This window comes from Ursus maritimus, unplaced genomic scaffold (assembly GCF_017311325.1).
Source record: "Ursus maritimus isolate PB19 unplaced genomic scaffold, ASM1731132v1 scaffold_17, whole genome shotgun sequence".
NCBI classification, from domain to species: Eukaryota; Metazoa; Chordata; class Mammalia; order Carnivora; family Ursidae; genus Ursus; species Ursus maritimus.
This window is the reverse complement of record NW_024424119.1, coordinates 55,987,380-56,002,148: the sequence shown is the minus strand read 5'-3', so window position 1 is coordinate 56,002,148 and position 14,769 is coordinate 55,987,380. Positions and strand designations below refer to the sequence as shown.

The window sequence follows — 14,769 nt, the reverse complement described above, 5'->3', positions numbered from 1 at the left end:
CAGAGCAGAGACACCCAGGGCAGCCGCACTGGGCAGGGGACCCCGGGCACAATTCCTCAGGACTGCTGTTCCCCCCAGTTCTCAGCAGATGGACAGTACTGTCTTAATTGTGCACGTCTGCTCTTTGGTGGGAAGCAATGGCTCAGAAAGCTCACAGGCCCAGTGTGGGGGCGTGAGGTGCCCCTAATGACATCTCTGTCCCCTGTGAGCGGAGTTCGCATATGTTCATTTAAAAAAAAAGTGGGGCGCCTGGGTGGCTCAGATGGTTAAGCGTCTGCCTTCGGCTCAGGTCGTGATCTCAGGGTCCTGGGATCGAGCCCTGCGTGGGGCTCCCTGCTCAGCGGGGAGTCTGCTTCTCTCTCTGCCTCTGCTGCTCCCCCTGCTTGTGCTTTCCCTCTGTTTCACAAATAAATAAATAAAATCTTTAAAGAAAATAAGTAGCACACAAAACTGACTCTCCAAACACTGGGGATCCCGGGCCCCCTTTGAGAATGGCATAGAACCTGGGGCCCCGCTTCCAGGCTGACCACCCACACCACACCCCACGCCCAGCAAGTACTTTGGGGAGTCCTGGCTCCTAAAGCCTCCGTGACCCTCCAGAAAGTGCATGGCCAGGGGGAAGGGCCTCCGGGGTGCACGCTGCCACCTGGCAAATGTTTCCTGGGCATGATGCTGCCGCTGGTACTCGCGGGCGCTCACCCGGCCCGGCCACGGCTCCAAACCCTCTTCTTGGTTCACCTCACTTACACCCCATGGTTGTTCTCTCCGTTTTATGGAGGTGGGAACAGAGGCCCGGGCAGCTGGTGTAAACTGCCCAGGGTCACGGCTGAGGCAGGGTTGGCACCCACTCTGACACGGAAGCCATCCACCCACCTGTTCCCTCTTATTTTTTTTTAAAATTTTTGTTGTTGTTGTTGTTAAAGATTTTATTTATTTATTTAACAGAAATAGACAGCCAGCGAGAGAGGGAACACAAGCAGGGGGAGTGGGAGAGGAAGAAGCAGGTCATAGCGGAGGAGCCTGATGTGGGACTTGATCCCAGAACGCCGGGATCATGCCCTGAGCCGAAGGCAGACGCTTAACGACTGCGCCACCCAGGCGCCCCTTTTTTTAAGTTTTTATTTATGTTTTTAAGTCATCTCTACACCCAATGTGGGGCTCGAACTCTTGACCCCCAGATCAAGAGTCTTCTTTCTTTTCTTTTTTTAATTGAAGTAAAATATATGTAACATAAAATTCACCATTTTCCCGTGTTTAGGTGCATCGTTCAGGGGCGTTAAGTACGTTCACTTTCCTGCGCAAGGATCCCCGCCACCCGCCTCTAGAACGTTCGGATCATCCCAAACAGAAACTCCGTCCCCACTACACGGTAACTCCGCACCCCCGCCTCCCCCAGGCCTCTGTGTTATTTTCTGTTGCTCTGCTCCTGACTTCTCCAGGTACCGTATCTGAGCGGAGACAGGGGATACCTGTCCTTCTTGCGTCTGGCTTATCTCACTCGGCATCATGTCCCCAGGGCTCGCCCATGTTGTAGCAGGTGTCAGAATGCCCTTACTTTTTGAGGCTAACGTTCCATGGAATATGGACGGACCACATCTCATGTATCCATCATCTGTCAATGGCCACCTTGGGGCTGCTGTGCATGGTGCTGTTGGGGACACAGGCGCCCACACATACCTTCAAGGCCCTGCTTTCCCTGCTTTCGCACAGACAGACCGAGGAGTGGAACTCCTCTGCCTCGAGCAGGGTCCCAGCGTTACAGGGAATTGACACACTCCCTGCAGAAAGGCCCGGGAAGAGGCTAGAAGGAGGGCCAAGCACACAGGTTGGGCGAGAAGGTGCCTCTCTCTCTGATGAGGCCCCACCCCCACCCACCGCCCTCCACACTCACACCCAGAGCAGAAATCTTCCCTCCGAGCTTTCTATTCTCGTCCTGAGTTCCGTCCATCTCCAGTTACCGGGTGATCAATAGGGACAGGATGTTTGTGGAAGAAGACAAGAAGGCAAGAAGTGGGGAAGGGGGGAGGGGAGAAGAAAACCAGGTGGGTGTCAGCTGACCCAGGGACTCGGAGCAGAACCTGGTGAAGGCGGTTGGCTCAGCCAGTCCAGGGTCAGACGGGCCCATCTGGGCCCAGCTCTGTCTCTGGGATGGAGCATGTTTTCTCCCCCTCCAAGCTCCTCCTGGGTTAAAAGGGGCTGAGGACACAATGCCTGTAATCTAACACCCACCAAATTTCTAAGTGGTGTTTATAAGCTCCTGTTCACTTAATCACCATTTATTATTGTTGTTCATCTGACCCATGGGACCTCTCGCCATCATCTCCCACAAACACCACCCTGCTGGGCTTGAATACCTCCTGGAACAGGGAACTCACTCCTCCTTCCCTGACCCCAGCTGCCAAAGGCCCAGCTGGACCAGTTCCCTGGAACCTCTGAGAATTTTCTGAGCAGAGGAATTTGCCCCTGGTCAGGGCTTGGGGATGAGAACCGGATGACCCCCGTCTACTCTCTGTCCAAGACCCAGAGTGGGCAGGACTGGCAACACAGTTTTGCCGGTGTGCCCATGCCCCAGCCCCTGGGTGCCCACTCTGCTGGGGGCCTGCTGAATCCTATCAGTACAGCGGCTACGCTGTCACACCTGACACGGGGCAGGAACATCTCAGAGCGTGAGGGGCACACGGTCAGCTCAGGAGGGGCCCTGGGCCACCAGTGTGCTTTGTTGGACCTGCACAGGGTTTTCGAAACACCCTTCCCTGTTGTCGCTATGGGTCTACATTACCCAGGGATGTTGGTCTTCCAGGCCCCTATAGATGTTTGGGCTTGCCACCACACTAACCCCAGACCGCATGCTTCCCTGCATCGTTTCTGAGCTCCAATTTCTGGGGGTGGATGCAGCCCCGGCCACACGCCTCCCTCCCTCACCTGTCCTGCCACCTAGCCGGAGGAAGGGCATGTGAGAATGAGCTCCACAAACACATCAGCTCACCCGATCCTCGCCACCGGCTGATGAGGGAGTTACTATACTTCCAGTTTGCAGATAAGAAAACTGGGGCTCGGTCAGGTTAAGGAGACCCAGCTAATGAGGGATGGAGCCCGGCCTCTCCAACGTGCGTGGGGAGCTTGCAGGTGGAAACAGCTGACAACAGTGGCAGGTTGGGAACAACCACGGTACCAGAGACCTTTGGAGTTAGGAGAGGGGGTCAATAAGACGGCCCTATACAGAAATTCACTTGAGCTTGGGTTATGCCTGGGTTGGATCCTGGCTGTCTGGTGTTTAGTTTAGCGGTGAGATCTCCTTATATTCCCTGACCTCAGCCTCTGCATCCGAAAACATGAGGTAGAGGGGAGTGCTGTCTCTATAGGGAAAGCTCTACGGGGTGGGGATCAGGTCTGGCTTGCTCAATGCCGCATTCTCAGCTTGTGGGATCTTAGCAATTCAATAACTCATTGGGGAATCAAATGACTATTATTAAATAAGAAAATGCACATGAAGCCCTTAGCTCGGAGCTCAATGAGACTCAGTCAATGAGACTGTAGCAAACGCTCAATGAGTATCCGCTGCTATTGTTGGCAGGCTACAGGGAGAGGCACTCGGGGCCGTGAGACTCAGGGAATCCCAGAACGGGTTCAGTCTAAGATCCCAGAAACTGAGAGGCCCTGGGAGGTCCCCAGGTGCCCACTCAGGAACATCAAGGGCATCATCTGGGCGGTTCCTCCGTACGCCTTGGCCACCCTGTCTTGTCTCGCTGGGGCTCTCTGGCTCCCTGGCACTGTTGGGTTTCCCCACCCGGAATTTAAAAAGGAAAAGCAGAGGAAGCTGCAGCCCTTTGCTGAACCATCTAACCAGACCTAATTAATCGATAAGCCAAGCTGCCGCTTTCCTGCCAACCAGCCGGCTGAAGAGTACTTACTTCATCTGTGAATTGATTGCCGTACTTTCGCCACCACTACGTCTAATCCCCGTCGCCCGCAGAGGCTGGGTGCCAAGGGGAGCTGGGAGCTGCTGAGCAGGGGCTGCCCTGCCATCTTGCCAAGGAGATGTGGTCTCCAGGCGCCCAGTCTTCAAGGTACAGGTGGGAAACTGAGGCCCTGAGTGGGGTGCAGAGGTGCAGGGCTGGAAACTGCTTATCTGGCCCCGGATCACCCAATGAGGTGGAAGGAGGGCCGTTGACCACACTCCTGAAGATGAGGGTCCCCCTGCAGCAGCCCAAGGTAGATCAGAAAGGCAGCCATGACCCTCAGAAGGTGTGGCAATCTGGTCCCCACCACCACACTGCTAAGCCGGCTGGGACTGCAGGATGGAGGGAGGGTCTTATATCAGCCATTGCATCCCTAGGGTAGGCAAAGGTCACCGAGAGACCAGAGGTCCAAAGGCTGGACACGGATCAGAGAGTGCCATCCTCGACCCCCAGCTTCCACAACAGTGGCCATTTATCAGGTGGTTTCCAGAACATTCCTGATTTAACATATCCTGCCCGAAGCGGGGGAGGGTTAGAAGTCACAGGTGTCAGGACCACACCCCCTGCATGTGCGTGCACCTGCCAGCCTTGACCATGAACCACCTCATCAACTGCTTGCCTTTGCCTTGGCCCACCTGGAATACACACACGGAGTCCAAGTAAAATAAAATGCAAACGGGAGCTGAAAACAAGAGCCCCACTCTGGAGGCAGGACCACAGTGATCTGTCAGCACATAAGCTCCCAGCCTTTGCCCCCAGCCCTGATGCTGTTCCTGTGCCTGGACAGACTTCTTTCCAACGCTCCCCAAGATGTAGAAATTATGCACACGGGTGTATTATACATTTTACAGAAAAGGGATTACATTAGCCACACCCCACAAAAAATGCTTTTCCCTCTCGTCAGTCATTCTATACGGGGTGGTCTTTGGAGCCCACTGTGGAAAGATGCCCCCAGCGTACGATGTCCCAGTGGGGTTCTTGGTGGGACCCCTGCCCACACGGCCCAAGCCATGCCCCTGATCTGATTATGCCCCATGTTAGCCCGTTTAACTGTCACCACCATCCAATGAGAAGGGCCTGATCGTTACCATCCCCCTTCTACAGATGGGGAAACTGGGGCACAGAAGGGTCCTTGTTCGGAGTCTCACAGCCAGTGGATGGCAGTGCTGGGAATCCAACCAGGCTGTCCGGCTCCAGAACCATGCTCCCAACTGGCACATCAGTGTTCTCAGACTAGAGCACGCATCAGAATCCCCGGAGGGCTCGTTAAAACACAGATTGCTGGGCCCACCCCTGGAGGTTATGATGAAGTGGGTCTGGTGTGGGGCCCGAGAATGTGTGTTTCTAGCAAGTGTCCAAGCGCTGCTGATGCTGCCAGTCCGGGAGTCACACTAGGAGAGTATCACATGCTGTTGCCCCTTATCACGACCCCTCGCCGACCCAGGGATGAGGCTGCCCCGAGCCTCTCCTGAGTGCAGAGCAGGGCGTTACGGAGCTGGCCCAGGGATACAGGGCTTGTCCCCTACAGCCTGACACATTCGCTGTTGCAGGAACAAATGACCCAGATATCATGGAGTCACTTAATCATCCGCCATCTTTCCTGGGGATCCAAAGCTGTTTTTATCTACAATGGTCTTTTCCCTCCACCCAAAGTGGCCTGGAAACACATTCTTCTCCAAAGCTGTGAGTAAAGGATTAACTCACCAGGTGTGTGTTATCCACACCCTGCGTATGCCAAGGAAAGTTTGGCCCTTGACCAACTTCTGGGAGGTAACCTCTGAGCCCTTGGAATGTGTTGCCCGGTAAGAGTGTCTTTATTTACCTGGGGCTTTGGGACACGTCAGTTTGGTTTATGGTGATGATGTGATTTATGGCAGGGGGCCTCTGGATCAAGGGATTGAAGACCAGGGTCAACCATACAGGCAGTCAGCCACGCCTGCACGATCAATTCCCAACAAAAACCCCAGACACCAAGGCTTGGGCAGCTTCCCTGGCTGGTGCTACCCCACACGTGCTATCATACATCATTGCTGGGAGGACTGAATACTGTCTGCATGACTGCACTGGGAGAGGGCAACCAGAAGCTCGCACTGGGGTCTCCAGGAGCCCTCCCATGTACCTTTTTCTGTTGCCGATCTTAATCTCTTTTCAGCGTGATAAACCATAATCGGGAGTGTACTGTTTTGCTAAGCTCTGCCATTCTAGAAAATCACTGGGGGACCCCCAGACACAAGCACCGATTCACTGAGTTGCTGGACAGTTACAGAGCACCTCCTGAGCGCCTGCCTTTCGCCCAAGCCCTGCCCACACTGCCCAGCTCCACTGGTCTCCTCCACACCTTCCAGCCCTCCCGGCCCTACGGAGGACGTTTAACCTTCATCATTCACCTCCCTCCATGGAAAAACCAGGCGTCTTGTCTGTGCAGCCCTGGTGACCATAGGCAGCCCCTTCGATGTGATACCACGTACCATCCCAGGTACCACATAATATCCTGAGTATCAGCTACCATCCCAGGAGCCAGTTAACATTCCAGGAACCAGGTAAACATCCTGGGTAGCAGGTAACATCGTGGGAGCCAGGTAATATCCTGAGTACTAGCTAACATCCCAGGAACCAGCTAACATTCTGGGAAACAGGTAACATTCTGAGTACTAGCTGACATGCCGGGACCCAGACAATATCCCAGGACCAGACAGCATCCCAGGACCCAGACAATATTCCAGGACCAGACAGCATCCCAGGACCCAGGCAACATCCTGGGAACCAGGTAACATCCTGAGTACCAGCTATCACCCTGGGACCTAGGTGACATCCCAGGACCCAGGTAACCTCCCAGTGCCCCCAGCAGGCCTTACCTGCCAATGACCTCGATGTTGGAGATGGCATAGAAGTACTTGTAGAGGTTCTCCCGCTGTACGTAGGTGCCCCCCAGCGCGGGGCGCAGCAGCCGCATGCGCAGGTCCGTGAGGGTGAAGAACTCCTTGAGGCCCTTGGCGCTCTCCAGCCGCGTGTACAGGTTGCCCATATTGCGCAGGTCGGGGCCCGCGAAGATGGCCAGGCGGTCCCGCACCTCGAAGCGCACGTGCTTCTCCTTCTTGGAGCCAGCCCAGCGCGAGTACTCCTCAGTGCACAGCACGCGGTGGGCGCCCGAGGACGACAGGTCGCGGGCGCGGCGCGCTGCCATACCGAAGGCCTCCATGCAGTCCTCTGCGTAGAACTGGTAGGGCTGCCACGTGCGCCCGTTGTCCAGGGACTTCTCCAGGACCATGACCGTGGGCCGGCCGTACTCGAAGGTCACCACCACGTCGTCCGTCAGCTCCACGCTCTTGTTCCATGACAGGGTGATGTTGGCTTCCAGCGGGCTCGGGTAGCGGCTCCACGTGACGCTCTGCCAGTACGTGGCCAGGCCCTCATCCTCCTTGTCGAACATGAGCCGCGGCGGGTGCGCCAGGTCCGGGTTAGACGCGTCACACTCGTTGCTGCACAGGTAGGGGTTCTCCTGCGGGCGGAGGAGACGGGAGGGGTGGGCGCTGACCTCTGGGGACGGGGTCCGGGGTGGGGCCTTGGAGGGGAAGGGCCTGGGGGCGGGGCCCGGGAGCCTAGGCCCAGCCTGGGCGCTGGGCGTCTTTGGGGAGTTGGCAGAGCCTGTGCTCTGGGGTGCGGGCACCAGCAACCTCCCCTGGGCTGGTAATTTCACCCATTTCCCCAAAGCACACAGAGGCACGCAAGTCTATGGCTTCCCGAGAAAACACGCACTTGCCCCTACTCCAAATACAGACAATCAAGAAGGGTGGGCGTTAGTCACCCGCTCCCAAGGTCCCCGTGGCTCCTTCACCACCTGCAGGATAAAGTCCTGCCTCTTTAATGCAACTCTTCAGTACTCTGCTTCCACCATACCTGGAGCCACTGTTCTCAGCCCCCTGGGGCCCAGCCCACCTGAGCACTGCTGCCCTCCACACCCAGCTTGTCTGCGCCTCTGAGCCTTCGCAGACAGTATTCCCTCTCTTCCATGTGCCCTTCCACTCCGTCTGCCTTGAAAATTCCTATTCACATTCTTAACTCTTTAAACATCTCCTACACCAAGACACCTTCCTGACCCTTTAATGCAATACCATTATAGTGACAGCAGTGGCGGTGGGACGGGGCACCTGGGTGGTTCAGTCGTTGGGCGTCTGCCTTCGGCTCAGGTCATAACCCCGGGGTCCTGGGATGGAGCCCCACTTTGGGCTCCCTGCTTAGTGGGGAGTCTGCTTCTGCCTCTGCCCCTCCCCTCGGCTCGTGCTCTCTCTCTGGCTCTCTCTAATAAATAAAAATCTTTAAAACAAAAAACTTGAAAAAAAAAGGAGTGGCGGTGGGAGAGCAAGTCAAAGTCACCGCAAATATTTGAATGCCAGGCAGGCTATGCCAGTTACAGACCTCATCGTCTCATTTCTCTCCTGTTTGCTGTCTCACCTCCAAACACAGAATGGAAGTATTAGCTCCACGTTCTGGATGAAGGCACCGGGGCTCGGGAAGGTGGGGGCCCTGGCCCAAGGCACCAGCAGGAAGCACTGGGAGCCACACCCAGGGCTGTCTGCTGCAGAGCGTGGCCGTCACACCCGCCTGTGCCCACCTCATGCGTAGTCTGGGCGCCCCGGGAGGACGCTGAGTGTCTACAGGCTCCTCTCACTGGGGTGCATCGTTGTGGCGCGTCGTTTCCAGGGCTTTGTCACAGGCCTGGCAGGCTCAGTGGGGGACGTTGGCTGCGGAAGGCAGGGCACAGACTCCGCTCGCTCTCTCTCCTCCCACCCTACCCCGAGAAGGCTGGCAGCCCACTCCCGGGCCCAGTAGGCACCCGCTGTGGCTCCCTCCATGGCGGGTCAGATCCATTCCCCGTGTCCGTCCACTGCATGAACTCCCCCGGAGGCCTGGAAATGTCACCAGTGCAGTGGCTGCCCAGGGTTGGAGCACAGGGAAATTCTAGGGCAGTGACACGGTCCTGGAGGAGGCAGGACACTGCATGGGTCCAAACCCCCCAAGCTGACAACACTGAGAGGGACCCTGATGGAACTCTGGGCTCTGGTTCACGATGACTGTCGGTGTTGGTCATCAGCTGAAACAAATGGACCAAACCAGCACGCACGTGAATAGTGGGGGAGCCGTTCGTGGGGAGGCAAGGGGGCCCTGGGAACTCCTGCCGCGTGGGCTCAATTTTCTCCAAGCCTAAAACTGCTCTAAAACATTGTCTATTAATTAAAAAAAAAAAAAAGCTGTCACAAAGAACCACGGTGCCCCAACCTCTCGTATCCCTTTGTTATGAATATTTCAGATCTCTGGTTTGCTCAGAGACAAAACAGCTTGGATCTGAGTTAAAGTCTCTCACTCCAAAATGAGCCACTCGGCTCCCATGGGGGAGTGGGTGCGTTGCCTCCTGGGGGACTGAGCTGGTGCCCCTGCCAGCATCAACACGGCGGCCGCGGGCCATCACTGCTGATGCCCTTTAGTGGAGGACACGTTCCCGGGCTGCCCAGGGGTCCTCGGTGGGCAGGCTGACCCAGGGTTTTACTGAGGCAGCTTCCACAAAGCCCTCCTCGACCAAAATAGCTCTGTCCTTGGTGCCCTGTGGTGTCACCGCCACCCCACCTGGCCCAAGCCTGCTGATTCTCAGGACCCGCAAACCTTGGGATGGAAGGGGTATAGCGCCGAGTCCAACCCCTCGTTCAGCAGATGGGGAAACTGCTGGAGGCCCAGGACCAGGCAGGACTGGCCCAGGCCTCCTTGATAGCAGGTGGTCTTTGAGGATGAACCCGTCCCTGTCCTGGACAACCTCAGGGCTGTCCTGAAACACTAGTGTCCTCACACACAACACGGCAGGGACAGGGGCTGGCTCAGCTTGTGGGTCCCAGCTTCCTTGAGCTCCAGCAGAGTGACCCTGCACCGTCACCCTGAATGGGAAGGGGCTGAGAGGCCCCTGGGGATGGCTCAGTGGCCTGCAGAGGCCAGGCCTGGTGACGGGAGGGCCTGGCCGCTAGCGCTAGAGCAAGCCTACCCGTGGGGGACAGCACCCGCCCCCGTCCCTCTGCCAATGGCGGGGAAGGGCGCTCAGTCCATAGGCAGAATCGGCTCCGGGCACGGTCATGCCATTTGGGATGGAGACGCGCCAGAGCTCACACATGGACACCTGGGCAGGAGGACACAGTTTGCCCTTAGGTTGGCACCCCCACCTACCGCCCAGCAATCTCCCTCGTCTCACCCCCCAGGTCCCCTTCCACTGCCCCCAGCACCTTGTTAGGCGCTGAATTGTGTCTCCCTCCAAATTCGTATGTTGAAACCCTAAACCTCGGGATGTGGGAATATGACTGGTGGGAGAGACGGCCTTCAAAGGTGATGAAGTTAAAATGAGGCCGTTAGGGTGGGTCCTGATCTAACATGACCGGGGTCCCTGTAAGAGAGGAGATTTGGATCCACAGGGAGACACCAGAGGCGAGTGTGCCCAGAGGCGAACCAAGTGAAGAAGCAGGAGGAGGGCGGCTGTCTGCCAGCCCGGGGGAGGGGCCTCGGAGGAAAGCAGTCCCGCCTTGGTCTTCGAGGGCCAAGCAAACTTTGATCTTAGACTTCTAGCCTCCAGAGCCACGAGCAAATAGATTTCTGTTGTCTATGCCACCTGGGTCCTAGCAGACGAATACATGCCTCATCCCGAAGCTGGGGGTGAGAGGAAGGTCAAGGTGGGAGGACCAGTTCAGAGGGGCAGGACCGAATTGTGAGTTTTTGATGACTTCCCCAGAAGCTCTGTCTGGGGCCTGATTTCGAGCACACGGGTACCAGACATCATGCTTCCTTGTCCACCAGGATAACTCCTACCAATCCAGCACTGAAGGCTGGGCCTTTTCCCTCACTGACTCAACCCCTCTCACCTCTGAGCTTGTGTTCCTGCAGCCACTCTCCCTCCTCAGCGTTTTCAGAGCCCTCCCCCATGCACCTCCTCCAGGCAGCCCTCCTTGCCTGACTCAATATTTGAACGCAGTTCCCTCATCATCCGTCATGAGATGTTAGTGCACTTATCAGGGACAATGTAGTAAAACCTCTGTATAGAGCCTGGATCTCCGTAGCCACTCACTAAATTATAGTTATGACTGTCATCATATTAATTAGTTATTAATATAATGACAATTGGATTAATATTACTATATCTCATGTTGAATGCTCATATTATTCCTGTCAACCCCTGACTGCTGTGAATCACCCCACACCTCACCTTTCCCCGGTCCTTCTTCATCCCCCTGCCCTACCTTCCCTCACCCTGCCCAGCCTCTTGGTGGTCCCCGCCACAGGGCATCGGATCCCGCACAACCCCCAGCTGTGCCGGCCTGTCTGTCACCAGCAAGACTGACACGGCCAGCACCGCCAGGGGACGGGGCTCCAGTCCGGCTGCCGACACCACGCTGCCATAACCTGCGGGGCCCACTAGCCCCCCACCCCCCGGCCCGGGAAGCAGATGGTCAGAAACTAATGAATCAGCCTGTGTATTTACCAGCCCCGCACCTGCTGCTGAACGGGCTTAATCAACAGCGAGCACGATAAATAAACCCCAAGCCATCGCCAGCACAATTCTCTCCCTCTCGCTCCTATTTCTCCTCTCCCTTCCACCGCCCTCCTGACCCAAGATCTTGGAATTCCATTAACCATTCTGGGGTGTGGGGCGTGTCTCCTGTTCGAGGCGCTGTCCAACGCTGAGCCAGCGGTCCTTCCCAAACACCATTTGCTCTCGCTCTCGCTTTCCTTCTGTTCTCCCCTAGCGAGGGTTCCCAAGGAGGAGCCTGGGGTTGGGAGCCCAGTTGACCAAGCCCCCCACCCCCAGTGCTGTGCCTCGGTCTGACAGCTCATGAGGGCCAGGCTGGAGGTCTGGCGTCTGCCGGCCTTCTTGGTCGGCACATTTCCCCCTGTCTGCATGAGATCAGACTAATAATGAAACGGACAATCCGAACAATACCTAGTGCCTAATACCTGGCCTAAAACCAGAGAGAAAGTTAGGTGTGTTAGAGGCCCACCTTCAACCTTTTAGGATGATACCGAAACCAACATTTGATATTATCGAAAGCAGTAATTAGTTTTTTTTAGACATTTCATGAATATTCCCCCAAAAGTAAATAAATGAAAACCATACCCCTGATTAAAATCTTTGAAACTTTCTCCAAAGAAAATGTAACACATCCCATTTTCCATGCAAACTCTGGGGATTCATGGGGTCGCCTCTCCCCAGTTAGGAACCCCTGTTCTAGAGCAGTTAAGGAAACCACCTTTCGGGTCTGAAACTCCTGGGTTTAATCTCAGCTCTATCCCTGGAGGCTGTGTGACCTTGAGAAAGTTGCTTTACCTCTCTGAGTACGTAGTCTCTCATCCAACAACATGTGAAATAATGTGTACGAAATGCCTGGGGAACATCTGCAAATGGTAGCAATAATTATGAAACTGCAGCTTCAAATACACTGGCTCAGGGGCTGTCCCAGCAACCTCCGATGGGAAGAAGCAAGGCTGAGGCCAACCGGCTCATTGACAGTAAAACCAGAACTTCACACAAGACACGGACTGCCTTGGGGACTGCGGGTCCAGAAGTGCATAACGATCGTGACATTCACTGAGTGCGAGCCGTGTGCCCGGGCTGGGCTGGGCACTGCACACCCATTCCGCGTGGCGTCCTCCCGGCAACCCCGGGGGCAGCCAGGGCTACAATGACCTCCTCTTCACCGGCCGAGAAACCGAGTACATGCCAGCCCCGCGCCACGGCGTCTGAACACAGTGGGACCTAGCCGAGGAAATCTGGGGAACTGAGCCCGTCCTAGCGTGACTCTCCTGTCTCTGCAGACCCACAAAGACAAGTCACCTGAAAGGTTAGATGGTGGGGGTGATGGGGATGGGTGAAGGCAGGGGTGCAGGGCGAGGGGCAGGCAGGCAGCTAGGATAACAGCACCCGGGAAAGAGGTGGAACAGACCCACAGGGACACCGAGCAGGAGTCGCCTGGGAAGAACTAGTCTATGGAGAAACCATTTTGTACCACGAATTTCAAACCTTCCAATGGTCTCTTGAATGCTTTTGCTCTTATGTTATTTTCTGTGCGAAGGGTACAGTTGGGAGTCAGAGGCCAGGCTATAAACAGAGTAGACAAGCTTCGGGCAAAAAATATAATTGAGTGGCGAAGTCGACCGTTAGCAGGGACGGAGGTAACCGAGCCCAGGGGAAGTTGGGCTGTTTGGACCTCCAGGCCCCTACCAAGGAGCCCGTGCCGGGGTGGCCACCGGAGCCGTAACCAAGTCTCGGAAAGAGGAATAAACAGCCGTGTGCGGACCAGCCTTGCATCCTAACCTGTGTCGAGATGAAATTTTAGTCCTTGGACTCTGATGGGGCGGGTTTTGGGAATGTGGGCAGCACGTGCCGGAACATGGTGGGAAGGGCTCAGTGATTTGTGGCTGGATGAGCGGGGACAGCCCTCGCTCAGGCTCCCCCCAGCCACAGTCTCTCCACTTCCCCCGAGTCAAGCCTCAACTTCTCCACTGGAGGGGAAACGCCATGAGGGCAGCGGCCCCATCCGCCTCCTTCCTCACGGCAGCCAAGGCCCTGGCACTTCTTGGGGCTCCTTGGGAAAACTTTGTGGAGTGGACGGAATCCAGGGCATGAGCAGGCTGACTCCTCGGGGCCCTCATGAGAATTACCACGTGGCAAGCACCTTGCACAGCCCCAGCTCACCAGCAGCGGAGAGAAGGACAGCATCCCGGCCGTCTCCAGCCCTGTGGTTTGAGCACACAGCAAGGTCCACACCCTGCCCGTGCACTATCCTGGAAGACGGGGTCCTTCAATGCTCACTCTAGAAATGAGGAAAGGCTGAGCAAACGTCTCAAGGTCATGCTGCTTCCTGGTGGCTGAGGTGGGACAAGAAGCTAAGGGAGTCGGGCTCAGAGACAAGTCAGGAAACTGTGCCCTTCACCCAAAAGGGAAGGACACTGCCGCCCCCAGACCTGGGCCACTCCCTCGGGATTTGGGTTCCACCGGGAGGCAGACAGCCCATCGCTCTGCTCCCAGGCGTGTGGGCAGGCCCAGGGAACAGTTTAGCAGCTGACAGATTTTTCTGAACCTGTCTGCGGAGTTGCCAACTGAACTGTCTCGCTCAGCCCGTCAACCTCGGCGCGGCTGGAGGCATCTGCCTGTGGGAGGCAGGAGACGGCCAAGGGGAGCCCTGCGGAGGGGTGGCGAGGGGTGCCAAGGGGGAGGGGCCCAGGGCAGGGGGCTCTGAGGGTCAGGCCAGGCAGGACCAGCTCCCTCTTGCAGAACAGGACTTAGGGAGGAGCAAAGGTGGGGAAGCCAACCGGCAGCTGAGTGAGCCGCATCCTCCACCTTGCATGATGCTTCTAGAACTCTGGGGGAAACTTCCAGCCTGGGCCAGTGTGTAAGTCAATAATAAGTTCCCTAACCCACAGGGTCATGGAGCTGGGATTCAGGAGACTGTTCCTAACCACCATGTATGACTTTGGTGGGGCCTTGCCCTATCTGTGTCTCAGTTTCCCCATTCATGAAACGATCGAGCTCTGACACTGACCTCCCCAAGTCCATGTTCCTCAGTCGCTCACACCGTTTGGAAGGAAGGGCACAGAGGTACATCCCCACCTCCCTCTACTCCAGGGAGAAAGCTGGGGTGCCGGGGGAATTCTCCCTAACAAATTATTTCCTATTTATTGGTAAGAGAAGTTGCAGCGGGGATAAATTATTAACAGAGCGGAAACAAGATTCTGTTGGGAACAGATGCTAATTCTAGCTGCCCTGCCGGTCTCTAACCACCCC

General features: G+C 56.3%; 1 protein-coding gene across 1 annotated transcript in view; it reads right to left on the bottom strand.

Moving 5' to 3' along the window:
• NTNG2 (netrin G2) overlaps positions 1-14,769 on the bottom strand; it is a 70,721-nt gene that overhangs the window by 34,912 nt on the left and 21,040 nt on the right. Inside the window, exon 3 of the mRNA XM_040632103.1 lies at positions 6,815-7,458. Within this exon, the coding sequence (XP_040488037.1) occupies positions 6,815-7,458 (644 nt within the window). The remainder of the gene's footprint in view (positions 1-6,814; positions 7,459-14,769) is intronic.